This window comes from Patagioenas fasciata, chromosome 7 (genome assembly GCF_037038585.1).
Source record: "Patagioenas fasciata isolate bPatFas1 chromosome 7, bPatFas1.hap1, whole genome shotgun sequence".
NCBI lineage: Eukaryota > Metazoa > Chordata > Aves > Columbiformes > Columbidae > Patagioenas > Patagioenas fasciata.
In genome coordinates this window covers 17,108,628-17,128,798 of record NC_092526.1, presented here as the reverse complement: position 1 = coordinate 17,128,798, position 20,171 = coordinate 17,108,628, and the positions used below count along the sequence as shown (strand labels likewise).

At 56.6% G+C, this 20,171-nt stretch overlaps 3 protein-coding genes across 4 annotated transcripts in view; 1 reads left to right on the top strand and 2 right to left on the bottom strand.

Annotated features, from left to right (window-relative positions):
• The window catches only part of TTLL4 (tubulin tyrosine ligase like 4), a 26,020-nt gene extending 25,617 nt beyond the window's left edge, over nucleotides 1-403 (bottom strand). The window contains exon 1 of the mRNA XM_071810913.1: nucleotides 334-403. The gene's annotated coding sequence lies outside the window, so the exon portion shown is untranslated. The remainder of the gene's footprint in view (nucleotides 1-333) is intronic.
• STK36 (serine/threonine kinase 36) lies at nucleotides 378-12,838 on the bottom strand. Of its 2 annotated transcripts, none has more exons than XM_065840384.2 (27): nucleotides 12,733-12,838; nucleotides 12,267-12,379; nucleotides 11,287-11,427; nucleotides 10,463-10,540; nucleotides 9,909-10,039; nucleotides 9,421-9,670; nucleotides 8,934-9,027; nucleotides 8,504-8,673; nucleotides 8,081-8,280; nucleotides 7,863-8,007; nucleotides 7,626-7,769; nucleotides 7,181-7,360; nucleotides 6,863-6,960; nucleotides 6,401-6,506; nucleotides 5,853-5,994; nucleotides 5,431-5,558; nucleotides 4,717-4,821; nucleotides 4,387-4,485; nucleotides 4,087-4,181; nucleotides 3,709-3,772; nucleotides 3,397-3,507; nucleotides 3,178-3,252; nucleotides 2,589-2,760; nucleotides 2,038-2,185; nucleotides 1,665-1,824; nucleotides 658-1,404; nucleotides 378-575 (listed from the first exon to the last, which is right to left on the bottom strand). In XM_065840384.2, exons 2-27 carry the CDS (start codon nucleotides 12,348-12,350, stop codon nucleotides 378-380), a joined length of 4,065 nt encoding a protein of 1,354 aa, XP_065696456.1. In that variant the 5' UTR covers nucleotides 12,351-12,379; nucleotides 12,733-12,838. The 2 variants fall into 2 exon arrangements, with proteins under 2 accessions (XP_065696456.1, XP_065696457.1); XM_065840385.2 differs by having other exon boundaries at nucleotides 7,881-8,007.
• On the top strand, nucleotides 12,817-20,171 carry RNF25 (ring finger protein 25). The gene is made up of 10 exons (XM_065840383.2): nucleotides 12,817-12,880; nucleotides 12,968-13,042; nucleotides 13,119-13,221; nucleotides 13,302-13,369; nucleotides 14,086-14,155; nucleotides 14,281-14,352; nucleotides 15,148-15,288; nucleotides 16,065-16,154; nucleotides 16,717-16,851; nucleotides 16,968-20,171. The coding sequence occupies exons 1-10, from the start codon at nucleotides 12,843-12,845 to the stop codon at nucleotides 17,691-17,693; spliced, it is 1,518 nt and encodes a 505-aa protein (XP_065696455.1). The 5' UTR covers nucleotides 12,817-12,842; the 3' UTR covers nucleotides 17,694-20,171.

The following is a 20,171-nucleotide window of genomic DNA, read 5'->3' as shown; positions in this document are numbered from 1 at the left end:
CCGGGGCGGTGCCGCCACGTGACTACACCTCCCGGCAGCCACCGCGCCGGCCGCCTGCAGCTCCCGTGTGCAGTGCAACGCCCCCTAGCGGCCGAGGGTGGGCGGGGGGATGCAGCCTGGGCGTCAGTACCCGCCGTGGGGCTGCCCCGGGACGGGCACGCCACGGCACGCCACTTAGAAAGAGGTGGTTTCTTGAAGTCTACAGGCACTTTTCCAGGAACGGCTTCCCACGGGGAGAGCCACAGGTGAAGCTGGCCAGGCAATGTCCCCCCCGGGCGGACAGAGTCCCATGGCAGGTCGGGGCTGGAGCCCGAGGAGGAAGGAACCGTGTACCGTCCTGCTGATGGCAGCATCAGGCCGAGCCCAGGCGGCAGCCTTCAGTGCAGGTGCGGATCAGCCTTGCCGGACTCCCAGGGCGCCGGGGCTGTCCTCAGCACCGCTGGAGCTGTGAGGAGGCGCAGGAGCTTCTGGCAGTGCCGGGCAGAAGGTGTCCGTGGCCTGCAACCAGCAGTGGGCTGCAAGTCACCACTGGCCAGTGTGGCCAGCTTCTCTGTGGCTCTGAGGGAGAGCAGGACCTGTGGAGCAAAGACAGCGACAGGAGTCACTCACCAGCCCGGTTCTGTGTCACCACAGCAGCATCAGGTCCCGACACAGTACCTGCTGTATCCTGGGCTGCTGGCTGAGGCCCCACAGCGCGACAAGGGCTCCCTCCCGCACGCTCTCCCGCGGGTCCTGGCAGGCCACCTCCAGCAGGATGTGGGGGACCCTGCTCTCCATCAGCAGGTCCCCCAGCTCTGCCCAGCACTGGCCCAGGTTGCCCAGAGCTAAGGCCGCATTGCAGCGTGTCCTGGCCTGCACATTGCTCAACAGCTGCATCAGCCCAGGCACAGCCCTGCCCAGCATCCCGGCTGGGAAGGACTGATGGTAGGCGGCATTGCCCACTGCAAAGCTAGCTGCCCTGCGCACACTCTCCTCCTGGTCCATCAGGCACTCCAGAAGGCTCTCCAGCAAGCCCAGCTGGTTCTGCAGCGCCTGGAGAAAGCCATGGCCATGTCGAAGCAGGTTGCCCAGCAGCTTGCAGGTTTTGGCCCGTACTGAGGGTTGTTGGTGGCCAAGTAGGTGGGTCAGTGGCTGGTCGGCCACACCTGAGCCCCTCAGGATCCTCTGGAGAAAGAGCAGGTGCTCTGGACAGGCCCGGGCCACATGGGTCAAGAGAGACAGGAGGTCAGTTGTGAGCATGAGGCTGTCTGAAAACAAGGCAGACATCAAGAAGGCAACAATGTGCTCCGAGGTGGCAGCTTCCCTCACCATTTGGTCTATGACCTGCTCATCAGACACAACGAGGTGGCACAAGAGGCTGATGGGGAGCTCGGTGTATGAGAAGGGCAGATAGCGAGAGCAGACCTAAGGAGAAAGGAGAGAGAGCAGCATTGAGTGCGCTGCCCTCATGTGTGGGCCAAGTCAAGCAGCAGTTGAAGACTGCCAGCAGGTTGATGCAGCACTCAGCCGCTGGCCAAGCCACTCAGGGGGCTGCATGGCACCCAAGTAATATCCCTGCATGGCAGAAGCCACCAGCATGGTGTGAAGTGATGTTCTGGTGGGCTGCATGTGAAGAGGTGTATCCACAGTATGGGGAGAAAAGAAATGCAGGGCCAAGAGCGTACCTGCAGCAGTTGGGCAGGGATCTGGGCATCTCTCACAGCCTCAGTGACCAATGCTAAGGTGTCTCCATCCACAGACAGGGCAAAAGGGAAACAGAGGAGCTGGCAGGCCTGGATCACCACAGCTGGGACAAGGTCAGGGTCCCCATGCTCTCCTGCTTGTCTGAATTTGTTAGAGAGAGAGAGGTCTTAATCCAGAGGTAAAACATCAGGGCAAGAGGCAGAGAGCATTCCCCATGCCAGGCACTAAGGACAGGCTCTGCAGGTGAGCTGTGCCCTGCAAGTGCAAGGTCAGGAACTTCTCAGCCCTCTGCATGCTCATGTCCAAGCCCTGTTCAGAGTCTGAACTCTGCCTGCTTCAGCCCTCGCAACTCACGTCTGTGTCAGGCATGCCAGGAAGCCAGGAGACAGCAGCTTCTTCAGTGTCACCATGAAGACACCATGGGACTGGGTGAGCTGAAGCAGGCACTGGTGGGACTCACGAGTGAAGATGAAGAGGGCCAGGCTGAGGAAGAGCAGGGTGCCTGCACAGCAGAGGGGCAAAGCTAGGGAAGGCTGAAAAGTCTCTCTTTTGTCTTCTTGTACTGCCTTGAGGCTGCTCCAGGGTTGCTTCTGTGCTTCCCTGCCCCAAACCAGACAAATCTCCACCTACAGCAGTTACACCTGCCAGGGTCAATGTTCCCTGCAGCACAGACATCCTTTCTTGCTTCTCCACAACCAGCTCAGCTGAGCTGCTGCTGACTGGGCACAGCATGGGCCAGCCCAGCCCTCCCTCCATGGAGAACAACAGCAACCCTCAAGAAAAGCCCCCTGAGCCCTCTGGCCTCAGGGACTGGGCATGGATGGGGCCAGACATGTGGGCAAGTCTGAGAGGCAGGATGTGGAGCAGAGTGCAGAGCAGTTGCCCTGCAGTCCTGCAGCTCCTACCTTGAGGGGAGAGGAGGTTCCAGTCTGGCTCCACCGCGAGGTGACCTGCCCCTGGGGGTTCTCCATCCAGCAGTGCCCTGTCACTGCTCACATGAAGCACTGCAGCAACACGATGCCACACCACACTCCAGAGCTCTGAGGCAGCAAAGCCCTGCTCCAAGGTCACATCCTCCTAGAGGCGGAGAGGCAGATGTCAGAGGGCTTCATCATCCCCCAAGGCTCCCCAGGTTTCACAGCTCTGCCAGCCCCGTGGTCCTGGGAAGGCCAGGGCTGGATGGACACGGCCCAGGGGGAAGAGGGGGTGTCTGGCAGCCCTGCTGCGCCTGCTGATGGTGCCAGTCCCAGGGCACCTCTGCCCTCTCTCACTCTGATGTGTCTGTGAACTCCCTGCTCACTATTGTCGCACCAACACACCAGAGCTCACAGACAACCCAGGGACATGAGGTGACTTTCATGGGATTGCACAGCTCAGCCAAAGCTGCCCAATTCCCTGGTTTACCTCAGACTCCATTACTGATCCATATTCAGGCCTTTCTGCCCCCAAAACTTTTGGCAGGGAACAGGCAAAGGGAGATGGGCAGACTGATACCTGGGCAAGGAGCTTCAGCAGGAGGAAGAAGAGCCCATCGTAGAGACCGGCACCCATTGGTGGTGGGAGGTGCAGCTGTAAGAGTGAAGGATGGGCTGAGACTACGTGCTGGCTCTGAGGCCAGCAGCACCACACCTGCACCCTTCTGAGCTCAGATTTGCACACCTCCACAGTGGGGTGACAGCCTGGCTCCCCTGCTCCTCTGTCCCCATCCCATACCTCAGCAGGTGCTGTCAGCACATTTGTCACTGCCAGTAGGACATCTTCTCCCCTGAGCTCCAAAGCTACCCCTTGCTGACTGAGCTGTGTCAGGAGGAATGCTGCAGCACCCTGTGGGAGCAGGGAGAACTCAGCACATTTGGAATTTTCCCATCTGCCCACTCAATGCTGACTCTTATCCCTCAGCTCAGGATAAGGACAGCCAGGCTGTGCCTGCCCCTGTCCCACCCTGAGCAAGCAACAGTAGGACCCAAATGGGACACAAGGCTCTGCACAACTCAGTGGTGGCTCTGGCAAAGTGGGCAGACTTACCACAAGGGAGACAACAGGAGACTGGGCGATGAGATCCATGGCCAGACTAACCATCTCCTCAAGTCTGAAACACAGGGACCACGGGGAGAGACGCTGTGTTCCCACAGCTCCATATCACAGAGCAGCAGCATCCAAATACCCCCAGGGCTGGGAAGCAGCCACCTTGCAGGAGGAGCGAACTCTGGTTCACAGCACCTCCTTGTCCACACTAGCTCCTCACCACATCCCCAGCATACACCCATGCTGCCCAACACTCTGCCAATGTGTCTGGAACAGAGGCATCAGTGGAAGCAGGAGCCCTGCTCTGGCCTGGGTGGAGGGCAGAGGGCTGTTCAGGACATGTTCCTCTCCCACCCATAAGTGAAAGCAGGTCCTTACCTGGGAGGGGAGGCCTGGAGCTGCAGGGTGAGCAGGGCCAGCAGGTACAGAGAGGCCTCGCAGGCTGCCCTCTGGGCCACCTCCACCATGGGGACCTGCCAAGGGATCAAGAGTTACAGGGAGACAGCAAGACTGGGAGGGGATGTTTCTAGGCCCTGGAGGAGACCTGCACTCCCCAAACTAAGCTTCTCCAAACTTTTTTCCCCATACATTCCCCAGTCTGGTCTAAGCAGCACTCAGAGGAATGTGTCCTGCTTGTCCACACTTCTACCGCAACATCGGGGCTGCAGTCAGTCCTACCTTGCCCTTTGAGAGCTGTATGAGGGAACCCCACAGTTGTTGGCTCCTTCCCAGGTGCTGGCACAGGCTTGGGCTGGCATGGCAGCCAGCATAGAGGATCTACAAGGCAGAGGGGAGAGATGCATACCAGCCCAAGGACAGGGACACACTGGCCTGGCCCATCTCAGTCACATCCCATGGCTACCATGGGATCATTTATTAAACAACTGACACCAGGGAGATGTGTCACTGAAGGCTGAGCCCACAGTTCCTCCCTCCCCATGCTCCTCACCCCAGGCCAAAGGTCCAGGCACCTGTGGGGACAGCCAGATAAATGGACGGGGCCATTACCTTGAGCACATTCAAGGAGCAGCTTGGGTGCTCCAGTTTCCCCAGCAGCCTCCTGAGCTGCTGGCTCTCTCTCTCCATCAGCTTTTCAGTAACCTCCTGAGCGACCTGCAGAAATCAGCCTGGTTTGCACCCAGGGCACATGAAGCACTGCACAGACTTAAGAAGTTTAATGCTAGCAATGAATTAACAGAAAAAGGCATCTGCTTCCTACATTTTGCCTGCATTCACAATGGGATGCCCACCTGCCATGACCCAGCATGGCTTTGATGCACAGCCCCAGAGCTTGAGATGAACAAGGTGAGACTCTTCCTATGCTTCCCTCTTTGTTGACTCCGAGTTGAGCTAAAGGATCAAATGTAAATCTGTAGGGTTTTTTTCCACTCTTATTTATTGTCCATTAAATTTCAGTTTTTCTACAGTCCATATCACTGTCATATAAGAACTCATGTTTTCTCTGCATTGCCTAGTTCTTTACTTAGCCCATCCCACAATTTAGATCTAAGCATGAGTCTCTTAATTGACTTAGGAGTCCTTGGACTTCTGAAGTTCAGCTGTTGGCTGAGAAGGAGCAGCCTACAAACACCAGCCCAGCAGCCACCAAAGCCACAGGACTGCAGTCATCTACTCCACTGCTGAAAAAGAGACCCTCTTGCAAAGGACTGCTGCCCCTGTGGAGACCACACCTCCTTGCCCTGCAAAGAGAACTGGCCTGACCTGCTGCTTGGCTTCCCGACAGCCGTTCCTCTCCAGGGGGATGCTGAAGGCAGCAGCCAATGCAGCTGTGAAGAGGTCTCCCACTTGTGGGCTCTGGTCATGGGCTGATTTGGCCTCCATCACTGTACCTGCACAGGGACAGAGCTCAGGAGACATGTGCTAAGGGTGAGGAATGCTGAGGGGCAGCAGGATGGGTTGGAGGCCAAGAAAGGAAGAGTCAGGCTTATGACACAAGTAGGGTGAGATATGGGATTGAGGGAAGGAAGAGGAGAGCCCTTGTTAGCCAGGGTTTGGGCAGATAAGCTTCAGTCACCTCCCCTGACCAACAGCACTGCAATGGCAGTCAGTGCTCTGAGGAAGTCCAAGCACAGGAAGGAGAGGGGAAGCCCCAGGAGGAGACGGCGAGCTGCCACCACCACTACCTCGCAGAGCAGGCTGCTCCGAGATGGATCCCTGAAGGAGTCTGTTCAGCAGGGGATGATGCTTCTCTCGCAGGCTGGCATAGAAGGGGGCAGAGACAGAGGGGTACATCACATCCAGGCTCTCACAGAGCACAGTGAAGCACTAGGAGAGAAACAGGGGTTGCCATTACTGCAGACTGAAGGTGGGATGAGAGAGAAGGACAATGGAGGAGGCTGTGAGGGGACAGCAGACATGCGAGAAGGACTCAAGTGCTGGAGCTCTAGGGACCTCCACATGTCCTCTCCAGTCAGGTTACTGTGTAGGACCAACATGCAACTGCATGCTGGCTGAGAGAGGGGTACACAACTGGGAAGGTGCCCCCTCAGAGAGCTTGTTTCTGCATGTGATCCCCCCAAAAAAACACAGTGGGTGAGACAGCATGCCTTGATAAGAATGCATTGCACCCCGCAGCTGGGAGCAGGGTCTTCAGCCTGCCACACATACCCAGCCCCACAGCTTCTGTCCCTGAGGGAGGGAGTGGGGAGAAGGGAGACAGGGGCACCCTTACCAGGAGGCTTTGCTGGCAGAGACTCATCTCACTGTCAGCTGGCTCAGCCAGCAGCTCCGGCAGCAGAGCTAAGAAGCAGGTGGCACTCTCCTGGAAGGTCTGCAGGCTGGAGGAAGCAGCAGGGACAGAGGAGAGCAGAGAAACATGAGCCCTGGCTGTGAGGACAGGATCTGGCCAGGCCTATATGGCCCTGGTTAATGGGGCAGGCAGCACACACCAGTACCGTGAACCAGGGTCAGCAGGCAGCACAACTGGAATCTAGACAGCTGTGCCTTCCCCTTAATTAGTCCCACTCACAGAAAGCTCCTCTGTGAGCACAGACATATGGCATGAAGTGCTTAGTCTATGATGCCTCCCCATGGAGACAGATCTAGTCACAGAGTATGAACACCACCCTCCTGCCTATTGCCAGGTCCCTGCAGTGGCCACAAGACACCTCAGAACACAGAGGGTTTTCCCTACCTGTCCTTTTGCCCATTCTCCTCCAGGCTGCATTCACTGCTGAAGTAAACTTTGGTCACCATGAGGAGGTCTGTCAGCACCACAATACACCAGGGCTGCTACAGGATCCAGAAAGGAACAACAAGTGAGGATTGTCTGCTGGCCATCCCAACGCTACTGTGGCAGGATCCTTTCCTGCCAGGACCTACCCCTCCTCACGGAGGCCTGGAAGAGGCACTGGTTCTGGGAGTCAGCTCCAGCAGGACACCAGGGCCTCCTCAGCACCAGCACTCTGCAGGGCTGAAAGAAGCCCAGATTTCTCTGGAGTCCTACACCCACCTGCTTGATGCTATGACTCTCCAGGATCTGCTTGGCTAGACACAGCAGGGACAGAGGCACATTCAGCTCTTGGCAGAAGTGGTCCAGCAGCTCAGAGTCACACCGAGTAGCCAGGAGGTTGCCCATGACACGGAGCACGGGACGGAGACGGGAAGCTCCCTCCAGCATCCCTTCCAGCACCTAGACACAGAGAAGCCAGAAGATCTCATGATCAGCAGTGGTTTTGTCCTCTCCACCACCCATAAAGCAGCCCTTCACCTCCTCAGGCAGAGTACAGCCAGAGAGCGGATGGAAAGCTAAGTGCACAAGACAGCTCCAGCTCCTGGAGAAGCAGAGGATCTCCTTGCTGGCTGGTCTGAGGATTCTCCCAGTGCTTCTGATCCAGTCCTGGGGAAGAAGGTGGCATCCATGTAATAATAGTTGTCTGAAGCCAGCCATCACTCACCTGCTGAGAAGAGTCTGCCAGGCGGGCCTGGACACGGTGCCGGAAGGCCAGGTCCCTCAGGAGGCTCAGCAGTGTGCTCAGCTGCATGGCTGAAGGCTCTGTGGCCTCGACCAGGTGCTGCCACTCCTCATCACTCTCCAGCTCCTAGCCATGGACAAGAGAGAGCTGGTACCACAGATGCTGCCTGCCTCAGGGTCCCTGTACCAGTGCCTGGGGACTGGGCCCTGTTGTCCTCACCACAAGACACTCTCTTACTTCACTCTCCAGGTCCACAGTTTTGATGCTGCACCTGCCTCGGGGCTCTGCCCTGTCAGCGCCACACTGCAGAGGGGCCCCTCCTCCAGGAAACTCCCGCTCGTAGTCTCGAGTGATGCTGTGCTCCCTGGCCAAGGAAACAGCGCAGTCAGTGAGTGACCCTGACTTCCCCTCTTCCTTCACTCCCAGCCTTCCCTCACCATGGGTCAGGTGGAGGCTCCTCCAACTCCCACTCTGCCATGCTGCTCTTTCCTTGCAGGACACTAGGGTTCTTCTCTTTGGAGGCAGGTGGTGGCTCCCCCTCCATGAGGGCTGCCTTCCCAGGAGCTGCTCTGGGTCTATGCCGGGGGCGTCCTTTGCCAGAGTTCTTTGTAGATGCATCACTCGCCTTCAGTTGCCCCTGGGCAATAGCAGAGAAGTTTGGCCAGGGCAGGGTTACTCAGCCAGCCAGAAGAGTCCTCTAGACCCCATCACCCTGAGGACCCCATATCCTGCCTTGTGTGTGGCTGATGCCCCAGCCTGACCCCATGTACCTTCTGTCTTTCCCCCCAGATCCCACTTCAGTGCCTCTCCTTTTTCCTGACTGTGGGACACAGCCAGGGGAAGGTCACGCTTTCCTCCACCTTTTTCTGTGCCTCCTCAACCATCTTCTGCTGGGCCTTTCTCAGGATCCTGGACTGGCTGCTCCTGGGGGCCATGGCATGGGCTTGCTGCTCCTTCAGGACCTGCAGCTCTGGGGACAGCTTGGTGGTGAAGGGGTTTGAGATCCCATGCTCTTCTGTGTCATCAATCACTGAGGAGGCCAGGGGAGAACTTCATCAGCAGCTCTCCCTTGGGATGCAGGGAGAGTGATCGGTTCTGGGATCCCAGGGGAATCCTGGGGGAAGCAGAGCAAGCCCAGGGGCAGGTGCTAGATGTGCTTGGAGAAAGCTGAGAGGAAGGAGGCAAAGGCCAGGGTAGTAAAAATAGCATGGCAGGGTGTTCATCCCAGACTCCAGGCAGTAGGAGGAGGAAATGGACCTTGCCAGTGCTGGAAAAAGAGCTGGTACTCACCAGTAACCAGTCCAGCAACAAAGGGATGAGAGAGCAGCTCTGGCCACGACAGGCGCTGGCAGGGGTCCTTCGTTAGTAGTCCCTGCAGGAAGCTCTAGAGCACAGCACAGTACCAGGGTCACCAACACATCCTTGGCACCCACCAAGGAGTACAGTGTACCCACCATTCCCCTCTAGCAAGGGCACCCAGGTGGGCCTGTGTTCCCTGCCTGCTTCTGGAAAAGGAGTGGCTCTAGTACTCAGGGAAGACAGGAAGACACTCCCCTTCTCAGCCCAGTAAATCACTCCTCTGCTGTCAGCCTCAGCTTACAGACAGCAGTAATAAGGGTCCCCCTCCCAGAAGGCCCAGATCTCAGCCCTTCTCTGTGTTCTGAAGTCCCTGTTAGGGGACATAAAACCTAAGATTAACCCACCAGGGCAGCAAGCGAGGCCAAAACTGATACTGCATTCACAGATCTCACCCCACAGACGGGGCCTTCACCCTTACCTTGAAGACTGGGCTTATGGCCACAGGCCATTTGACCGGGTCCTTGACAATGAGGCTGACGAGCTGGAAGATGCTACTGGTGTAAAAAGGAGGGGTGCCCACGAACAGCTCGTACAGGATGCAGCCCACAGACCACAGGTCTGCTGTGTGGTCATATGGCCGCTCCTCCACCAGCTCAGGGGACATGTACAGTGGGGTGCCCTTGATGGAGGTCAACACCATGGTGTGGATGCTCATAGCACGGGCAAACCTGCTCACAGCAAAGCACAGATGGTCAGTTCAGGTTGAAACACCCATTTCAGCACACTACAAGTTTACCAACACCTCTCTACTCTGGAGCCCAAAATCCCCCATCCTTACTCAACTTCTAAATATGCACAGAATCCAGGTCCCCTTCCACACTCCCCCCTCCTTCTCTACAGCACCCAGGACACTCCTTGGCTGCCCCAAGGCCAAGTGTCCCCCACAAGCTGGACACCAGCACCCACCCAAAGTCACAGAGCTTGACAACACCATCTTTGTCCAGCAGGATGTTCTGGGGTTTCATGTCGCGGTGCAGGATGCGGTGGGAGTGCAGGTAATAGAGAGCAGAGATCAGTTGGGCAGCAATGGTCTGGACCTGCAGGAGACACGGGAGCCTCACCCTCTGTCCCATAGTGCCACCAGCTGGCACAACCATGGGGTCCCTTATGGCCTTGCCCCCCCAGTACCCCCATTCCTGCCCTTGCCCTCTTTGGGGCATGGACCAGCCCCAGCCATGGACCAGCAGTTCTTTGGAGCAGGCTGATGGCCAAGGCAGCAGCCTGGTGCTGTGGTCCTTGGAGATGGAACAGGGAAGCTGCAGTCCCTGTTGGACCTCACTGTCCCCCAATGCAACTTGGCCTCCTCTCCATCAGAAGCTCTGCCAGGTAAAGCCCCGCAGGCACCCTCACCCTCCCTGATGTCTCCTGGCCCACAGCAGACACCCGCTGCCTGCAGGCAGACAAATCCCATTCCCTCCGTCCTGCAGCAAACATTGCATGGCTACCGCCACGATAGTCACCTGGTCCTCAGGCAAACTTCCATCATCCTCCAGGATCTGGAAGAGCTCCCCCTCTGCATAGTCAGTCACCACCACCACCTGGAGGGAAGAGCAGTGTGGTGAGATCAGGCGCCCACCCAGCCACATCCCCACCATGCCCTGGAGACTGGGACAGAGCAGGGCAGGAAATTTGAGGGAGATGCTGGGGTGTGATCATCCACAGCACATCAGGTTGGGCTGGGACCTGGGGTGGGAGAGGGCCCCCACAGCTGCGCTGCAGCAGGGGCCTGGCACTCACCGGAGGCCTTGTGGCTGTCCTTATCTCAGACAGCCAGCAGAAACCAGGGAAGAGGGGAGGACGGTACAAGCCCAGAATGGTACTTTCAAGGCCAGTGGGTAGAATCACCGCTTTGAGCTTGTTTTGAATTTGCTGCCCAATTACTTTATTTCATGCCCACATGTCCCATAGTACGGCCTTCAGTCCTTTCTTCTTATACTTTCTCCATGAGAGTTTAAATCAGTGAAAATTCCATCTCTGAAGAGACTAACGAGGTGACTGAAGAGTCACCCTCATTCTGTGATCCCAAACTACTCCTCTTGCACTACACCCCACCCCCCACCTCAAGCTCCTTCACCTCTGCATATGACCAGTGCACCCTGCATAGCCCAGGTAGGTGCTGGCTCACCACACAGAGCATACTGGAGGGCTCTGAAAAACAGTGACCAGGCCCTGGGAGCATGTCACCAGCATCTCCTCAGAAAGAGGTCCCTACCACAGCAGGGGACAGCCCTTGCTCCTCCGCCCCAGCTGAGCAAAAACATCTGCCTGGAGTAATTCCCTTCACCTCTTTGTCGGTCTCAAAGCTGTCAAGCATCTGGATGATGTTGGGATGACGGAGGCCTCTCATGATCTCAATTTCCCGCTGCAGGTTCTTCAGCTCCTTCTCAGACCGCCCCATCTTGGGGATGAACTTCAAGGCCACCACCTTTCAAAGCAGACAAAGCTGGGATCAGACCAGGCTCTTACCCACCCTGGCAGAGGCTGCTTTTAGCCCAAACAGGACTCAGCATTTTCCAGCTGAGCACATCAAATGAGATATTTGTTCACTGGATCCCCTGGAGCTGGAGATCCCCCTCAGGCCCTTGCACATAGATACAGGTGCTCACAGTACTTCGCACACTGGCATTTAAAGCAAAGAAATTTAATCAGTGAGCGCAGACAAAACTAGAACTGCCAGAAACACAGGACAGGACCTAGAGATCCTGGTAGACAGCAAGCCTAACATGAGCCAGCAGTGTGCCCTGGCAATGAGCACTAGAAGCACCCTGGACTGTATGAACAGGCAGGATTTGGAAGGAAGTTATTATTGCCCTTTATTTTGAACTTCTTAGACCACGTTGGCAATATTGTGGCCAGTTTTTGGCCCAGAAAGACATCGACAGGCTGGAGTGGGTATAGCAGAGGCCACAAGGATAGTAAGGGGGCTGAACACTCGGGGGTTAGAAATTGACACAGGGGAGCTTCAACTTGACAAAAGGAAAAACAATTCAATAGTCAAGCAGTGGCTGTGGCGTGTTTGTCCTTGAGGATTCACAGGATCTGAATTTGGTGCTGGCCCTGTTTAAAGCGGAGGCTGAACTGGAGAATACTCCTGAGGTCCCTTGAACCTGAATGACTCTGTGCCAGCAGGAGCTGGATGGGTATGACAGCAGAAAAATGAATCAGTCCTGAGTCTCAAAGCCCTGACAGGTCCCCAGAACCCAATAGCCACCAGAACTCAGTCCCCAGTGCCACACCACAGACCCCCGACATCTCTTTCCTCACCTGGGCGCTGTGTTTCCGACGCCCCTTGTACACGCGCCCGAAGGAGCCTTCACCGATCATCTCCAGGACACGGTACTTCTCCATCGTGGGAGTTCAGGGAGGGTGCCACTGAGCTGCCGAGGCAAAGCAGCTGGTGAGAAGAAGTGACCAGAAGCGCTCTGCCCTCTCTCCCCAACTCTTGCCCTCTGCCACCGGCTGCCACGGGGCATCGACCCCAACCCCAGCAGACACATGGATAGTGCCGGTGCTGGGAAGGCGCTGGGAAGGCAGGGCTGCACCCTCTGCAATCCCACATCTCAAGGGCCGGGCTTCCCCTCCCCGCAGGCATATCCCCTCCCTGTTGGGCCTCACCCTGGGCCCGGTCCCCGGGTCCCCCGGAAGCCCCCGCTGGGCTCCGTCCCTGCTCGCCGGCTGCACCTCTGGTCCCTCACGGCAAGACGAGCCCCAAGCCCTGGGTGGGACAAACCTCACGCCACTCCGCTCACCCGCGGCCCCGCCGCCGCCACGGTGTCGCCTAGCAACGCATCCCCGCGCGTGCGCCCGCGCGGAGGTTCCGGTTCCGGGGCGCACGAGAAGATGGCGGCGGCCGGTGAGGAAGCGGAGACGACGGATTGGTAACACCCCCCTTTCCCCGGTGCCCGCACCTCTAGCTCAGCGGGGCCGGCGACGCCGCCGCCTGACTCCCGTCCCGGTCCCCGCAGGGCGCTGCCGCCGGAGGTGGAGGTGCTGGAGTCCATCTACCTGGAGGAGCTGCGAGTGGCTCAGGGCCGCGGCAGGTACGGACCGCGGCCCAACCTCCCCAGGCCCGGCCCGGCCCTGCGCTGCCGCCCCTCACTTCGGCCTGCCCCGCAGGTGGGAGCCCTGGGAGATCAGCATCACCCTGCACCCAGCCACGGCCCAGGACCAGGACTCGCAGTACGTCCGCTTCACCCTGATGCTCACCGTGCCCCCACAGGTAGGCCGCCGGCCCTGCGCCCCTGCCCCGGCTCTCTCCGCATTGCTCGTTGTGCTTTGTGTGTTTCTTTTTTTTCCTAGTATCCAAACAAAGCTCCAGAAATCTCGATCAGGAACCCACGGGGACTGTCAGATGAGCAAATTCAAAAGTGAGTGCCAGGAGGGTGGGGAGAGGGTGATTGTTTCCTCCAAAATGCAGGAGGCAGAACTGGTGGAAAAGCTTTCTCTCAAATTCACATGGCTCCCTGTGTCTGGTTAATGGGAGGATATAGGTACCTAAATCACCTTGCTTTAAGTTTTCTGGGAGCCACTGGTGCTGAGTTAGGCACCAAGAGGTCCACCCTATGGTTGTTCCCCAGTGGTCCCTCTAAACTGTAATCTAAATCCCCTGGGCCTTTGAAGGAGTTGTTCCAGCTTTCGCAGTGGTGGGACTGAAGGAAGTCCTTGGGCAGCCCATTGTTGCCTTTGTGCTCCAGTCATTGGTGCAGCCGAGTGTGTGCGAGGGAGACCCTGGTATCTGTCAGCAGCACAGGAGTAACACGGATCCCCCAGACCTGCTTGGGGGCTGCCATCGGATAAGAGAAGCCTGAGATTTACCGAAACTGGAGGGTACTGGGTGGGCTCGAGCCAAGGAGCCAAGTGAACCAGCTCTTGCAAATCCTCTGAGGACAAAGGTTTCTGTGCACTAGTTTGTGGGGAGCTCATGAGTATGTGTGTGCATGTGTGCCTGTCTTGTGCTGCAGGCAGATTGTGAAGGCCACTGCTCTATTTCTTCCTCCTGTCACCATGGTGGGGTGACAGGTATATGGGGCAGTGAAAAGGTGTGACTAAATTTATGTTAAGTATTGCTCCTGCTTTGCTGTAGGATCTCCCAGACCCTCAGAAGTGTTGCTGAAGCCAGGCTTGGGACAGAGGTGCTCTACGAACTGATTGAGGTGAGAGCTGGGGGAGATTGGGGTTGTCCAGCCACAGATGCTGGTCCCTGATTGCCTGAGGGGTGGGACAGCCCTGAGCCCGTGGGCAGCTGCTTAGTAAAATGTTTGCTTTAATGCTTCCACAGAAGGGGAAGGAGATTCTCACTGACAACAACATTCCTCATGGCCAGTGCGTGATCTGCCTGTACGGATTCCAGGTAGGAGTGTGTCTCCTGGCCATGCAAGCTGGCTGGGAAGTGAGGCAAAAAAATGGGGGGCCTGGGGCTCAAAGCATGGGGCATTGTTCTGGAACCGAGGTGTGCCTCAGCAGCCCCTTGCTTCCCTGGTCTGTAGGTGATCCTACTCAGCATGAAACTTCCTGAGGCAGTGTGTGCTACTTTCCCTGTCAGCCTGGAGATAACCACCTACAGAAACAGGGCATAGGGGCAGCGAGTGATGCCACGTCATCTCCAAGGGAGTGGGTAGGGTCCAGGGATAGTTGCTGGTTGTTCTAAACATTGTTCTGCAGCAAGCAGAACCCTAAAATCACTCCCCCTTGACACTGGTGCATTTCAGCTTCCCTGTGCTGGTCAAATCCCACCTAGAGTTCAGCACACAGGTGGTCAGAAGGGACTGGAACACATCATGCAGGTGCTGAGGTCTGCAGGGGTGTGGGAGCTTGTCTTCTCTGGGTTGCAATGAGAAATGGTGCCTGCCTAGGAGAGAGAACAGATCGTGGGGGAAGATTGCTGTTTACACAGGAGAAACCAGTCACAAATACTTTGCAGCTTGACGTTAGGAGTGTTTCTCACTCTTGGAACAGGGAGTAGTGTCCCAGCAAGAGCTGAGGACGCAGAGATGAAGCCCAGCAGATGATGTTATGTGGTTCTACCAGCAGTAGCATTAGTTCCCCACTGCCAGCACTGACACTGGAGTGAAAACCCACCTCATCTGGGAATGCTACACAACCCAGTGCTCAGAAACCCTTTAAAGCTGCCCCTTCTCCTCTGCAGGAGAGAGAAGCCTTCACAAAGACCCAGTGCTACCACTACTTTCACTCCCACTGCCTGGCCCGCTATGCCCAGCACATGGAGGAAGAGATCGTCATGCAGCAGGAGGAGAGAGAGCAGCACCTGGCACCTTCCCCTAGACAGGTACTGGGCCCTGCACCCCCTCCCCTGACCCTCACGATATCTCTGTCACCCCCTCTGGGACTTGGAGCAAGGGCTTGCCTGACCTGGCAGCACAGGCAGCATCGTGCCTGCACTGAGAATCAGAGTGGGGATTAGACCAAGTGATCTCCAACAGCCCTTTCCAACCAAAACTACCCTGTGAGTTTCTAGTACTTCAGCAGCTGGGTTATTTGATCTCTGGGTCAGCGCCTGTTGTGTGGGGCAGTAGGGGAGTTGGTTGCATTTTTTGACTTCTAGAACAACAGGAGTTAGAAAAGAGAGCTCTATGCCTAGTCCTTGAACTGCAGGGGTGTACAGAGGGATAAACGTGATCACCTGCATTCTGGGGTGTTGGAACAGTTGTCAGCCACAGAGCAAACAGTGCAGCTGAGTGTGAAACAAGTCAAAGGCTCCTTCCTGCAAAACCTTTTTAAAGCCTAGATGACACGCTCCACTTTGGAGTGGGGAAAAATAGATCCTAGGTGAAGGAGGACTGAAGCCATATGTGGTGACAGAGGTGGTTTGTACAGCAGTCAGCCACTGGAGCACAAATCCCAGCATCCTCATAGTGGAAACACTTTCTGTAGCAGTTGTTGAGACACAAGGCTGCCTTCCTGCTTTTGGAATCCTCCTGGGTTTTCCTGTTCTGGCAGAAGAGTGAAGAAGGGCACCCTGTTCCACTTCCAAGCTGGGGTTATCCAGCAGCACAGGAGTTGGGTCACAGCCAAGGTTTGGTATTACCTCTTGCCTCCCCACAGGAAGTCGGTGTGCAGTGCCCTGTCTGCCGCGAGACCCTGGTTTATGATCTTTGCACTCTGAAGGCAGCACCACCCCCACAGCAACCCCTGGTAAGAGATGGGGATTCACCTGCCCCGCTGTGCTCGCTCACCGAATGACTTCAGTGGGGGCAGTATAATGGATGAACAAACACACTGCATGCTCTTGTGTCCTTATGGGTAGCCCATTCAAAGGACAGTTCATAAAACCTAGCAAGGTGTCTCCTGACTGTCTGATGTGTCCACAAAGGGCAAGTTTCATTGTGTAGCCCTGAGTTTTGAGCAGATGTGCCAGGGGAGAAGTGATTCTGCCACGGGACGTGTCCGTGTACCCACTGGGATATCCTCAGGGTCAGGCAAGTGACCTGATTGTAGCTGCTCTGCATCCTGCCCCACAGCAGGACGTCTCAAGGTGGTCACTGCAGGAACAGCACGTCTGTGCTGCCATGCTGTACCTCCGTCTAAGGGTTTCACATGCATCTATGGGCCTGGTCATATGGGGTGGAAGGGGGCAGGTTGCCTGTATGCTGTGCAACCAAAGGAGGGTTTGGGGAGTCGCTCTCAGCACTGCCAGCTTCCTACCCACACTAGGTGTTGAGAGAGCCCTCACCCTGCCTTGCTTTCTGCTGCTCAGGAGCCATACAGGCCAGATGCCAAGACGCTGCAGCACCAAGAAGAACTTCGCTTAATTTTCAAGAGACAGCAAGAGAAAGGCGGCATCATTGACCCCGAAGCAGAGAGGAACCGTTACTTCATCAGCCTCCAGGCGGTACGGCACCAGGGGCAGAGACCTGGCAAGGGGGGCTCTGAACTGCAGGACCAAGCCTGGTCATCTGCTGTGGGGCTGCCCCATCCTTTTCTTATCTGGTGGCTTCTTTCTTTCAGCCTCCAGCTGCTGTTGATCCAGCCCAAGCTGCTTCTGAGCCACTGGTGAGTGCAAGCACTGTGGACGTGCCCCAGCTGCCCAGCCAAGCCTCTGCTCCTGAGCCAGCTGGGGCACCGGGGGCCAGGGCAGACCTTGGGCAGCCCAAGAGGACTGTCGTGCCCAGGGAGCAACAGAGCAAGAGGGAGAGGCGCAGAGGGGAGAGGCCAGGCCCCAGGGGCCAGGGCAGGCAGTCAGGCAGCAGCTTGCAGGAACCGGCAGAGGAAGTCTGTCATCCGCTCCATGGCCCCAGGGGGCCAAAGGCCTTCAGCGGAAGACCAGAGCTGAGACCTGGTGGGAAGCACAGCCAGGAGTTTCCAAAGCCTCACAGCAGAAGCAGGGATGCTGCCCTGGCTGAAAGAAAGGAGTTGTGCCCTGAGGATCCTGCACCAGTAACAGAGGCAGTGGACTTGAAAGAGAAGCACCACCATGTAGAGAGATGGACCCCGGAGCAGGGGGCTGAGGCCCAGGGCAGGGAGAAGGAGAACGAAAACCTGGTGTTCAACCGCAGCGACCACAGAGTAGCTCCCAGCTGGCAGGGCCACCACAGGCCCAGGGATTGCAGGAGGTGGGAGAGGTCCAGGGTCCAGGACCGTGGTTCCCACCCCAGGTCGCCAAGAGGGCGGGGGGTGCTCAGGCCCAGTGGGCATCGAGACGCCCATCTCCTGGAGAAGGAGAGTGGCTCCTAGCAGGAGGGGTGGGGGGCTGGACTGGGGAGGGCTGGTTTGGGGGAGAACAGTGAAGGCTCTGGTGGAGCAGTAGCAAGCAGATGCTGTACCCCTCGGGAAGGAGCAGCAGTTGGCATGTGGCACAGCTTGGGACAGGCAGAGTCTTCAGGGTACGTGTGGCATGAAGCATCCTGGCATGAGCGAGTGGCTGGTGCCAGCACTGGAGAAGCTGACTCCTGACAGGCTATGTCAGCCTTGGTCTTGGAGGACCCAAGGTACAGAGGAAGCCTTGACCAGGGACATGCAGCCATCATCTGTGTGTGTGAGCTGCCAAGAAATGTGCACACCTACAGAGCAAATGTACTGAGCCCAGTGTCGTGCCACAGCAGAGCCAGAGTTCTGGCAGGACCTTTCACTGGAAGACAGTGTCCCGGCAGACCTGTGGTGGTGCCAAGTGATAAGGCTGTGCCAGGACAGCAGCCTGGAGTTCAAGCTTGCTGTGTCCCCCATTCCACCTCAGAGCACCTTCTCAACTGCTGTCCCTGTCCCTTGGAGACAACATCGCTTCTACCACAGCCCTGATCATTGTGTGGGTGATGGGCTCAGCCAGGCAAGTCCTTTGTACAACAGGACATTTCCCAGACCCAGCCAGGACAGCTAAATTAAGCCTGAGTCAACACATTGGCAAGTTGGGGCTGTCTGGTGGCTGAGCCTTCGGGCTGGCTCCTGCTCCCCCAGGAAGCCCAAATTTAGCTGGAGCTCCTGCCTTGTCCTTCAGCTGCTTTTATGCAGGCAGAAGCTGATGGGGGAGACCTGGGGAGAGCACTCCGCTCTGCCACGTCTGTCTGTGCAGATTCCTCTAAGGCCAGACCATCTCCCAGACCTCCTGGCAGCCTGCAGTTGAAGACATGCCTCAGTACTTCAGATACTCTTACCCTCCTTTCATCTTGAAGCTGATCTTGCTTCAAAGAAACAATTTGCTGTTTAAACTCACTTGGTGCAGTTCCTTCTGCTGCTGCTTCAGATTTAAACTTTGTCTCACTCCAAAGCCACGATGGGTGATCCCAAGCCTCTGAAGTGGGATACTGCTATTAATCTGTTGGGTCTTCTCCAGAGCCTGGTCCATTTGTTTTCTCTGCCCTCTCACTCCTGTTCTTTGCTGTTTGGAGCAAAGGTGTTGATCCCTGGTGTTGCTCCCTCATCTCCCTCCTCCACGCATCTGGGGCCAGGGCAGAGAGCTTCCCCTGGCACCCCTGCATGGCAGGAGGCCTCCCCACTCCCTGCTTTGCCCACCTTGGTGTAAGCTATCTGGCTCACCTGGGCAGTACCAATTCCTTTACACTTGTTTGTGCCTTGTGCCCCAGCCTCTCTTGGCCACACATGGGTTGTTACTGTCTTCCTCCTCCTGCAGAGCACAGAAATGGCTGTGCTGCGATGGACTTGCCAGAGCCCCAGGCAAGATCCCTGGGAAACCAAGTGCTGTGTGCCAGCTGGGAGGGTATTTGTGCTGCATCTGTCTGGTTGATTCTTTGCACATGAAGGTTGCACAAAAGGTCTCTCTTGAATGGGTCTTCCTCACCTGCTGCCCTGCTCTCCAAGCCTGGCCTTGTTCTGAAGGGTTGGTTTAACTCACTGCCCAAGAACCTTCCGTGCTTAAATTTCCAACAATGGCCTATTTTCCTATTTTCAACACTAATGCTCTAAAAGGGTATTTTTTTCTCTCATTGGTGTGAGCCTACACTACCTGTCCTGGGCTTGGGGATCTGAGAGCCAGACGTTGTGCCCTGCTGGGGATGGGGGCTGAGCACTCACTCCCTGAAGAGTGCCCTCATTTTTTTTAGTGCTCATTCTGTCCTGGTTCCAGCTGGTTTCTGGGTGAACAGCCTGGCCGCACTTCAGTGAAAACATGTAAACTCTGACATTGGTACTGGTTCTGCTGCCTCCTGCCTTCACCTTTGAAATGGCTGTGCTCCAAGAAAGGCATTTGGTCAAGTCTTGAAAGAAACACAGAGATCTCTGCCCCTTGCAGCAGATGAAGCTGAAGCTCCTTGGCTTCTTCCAGTGAGCCAGGCTTACTCTCAGCAGGAAGACTGCTGTGCCAAGTGTTTGGAACATGGGAATTCAGCCATGGAAATCAGAGCGAGCAAGAAGCTGGGTAACTTCAGTCAAATGCCAGATGTGTTAAGAGGGGAGGGTTTTTTCCTGGAAGTAAGGATTTCAGGATGCCCACACCTCTCTGACTCACTGCTGTCAGCCTGGGGCAGAGGACATTTTGCAACAGCACATGGAAAAGAATTTGGGCTAAACAAATCAAACCTCTGAGTCAGAAGGGAAGAGCAGAGCCTGCACCCTGCCCTGGGGCTCCTGACTTGGTGTCCACCTGTGTCACCCACCTACCTCACAGGGCTGTTGTGAGGCTTAACTGGCAAAAGCAACTCAGGCGGGGCAGAAGGCAGTTGCATCTGTAGCATTAACGCTATTAAAAGCAGAGTGACAGAT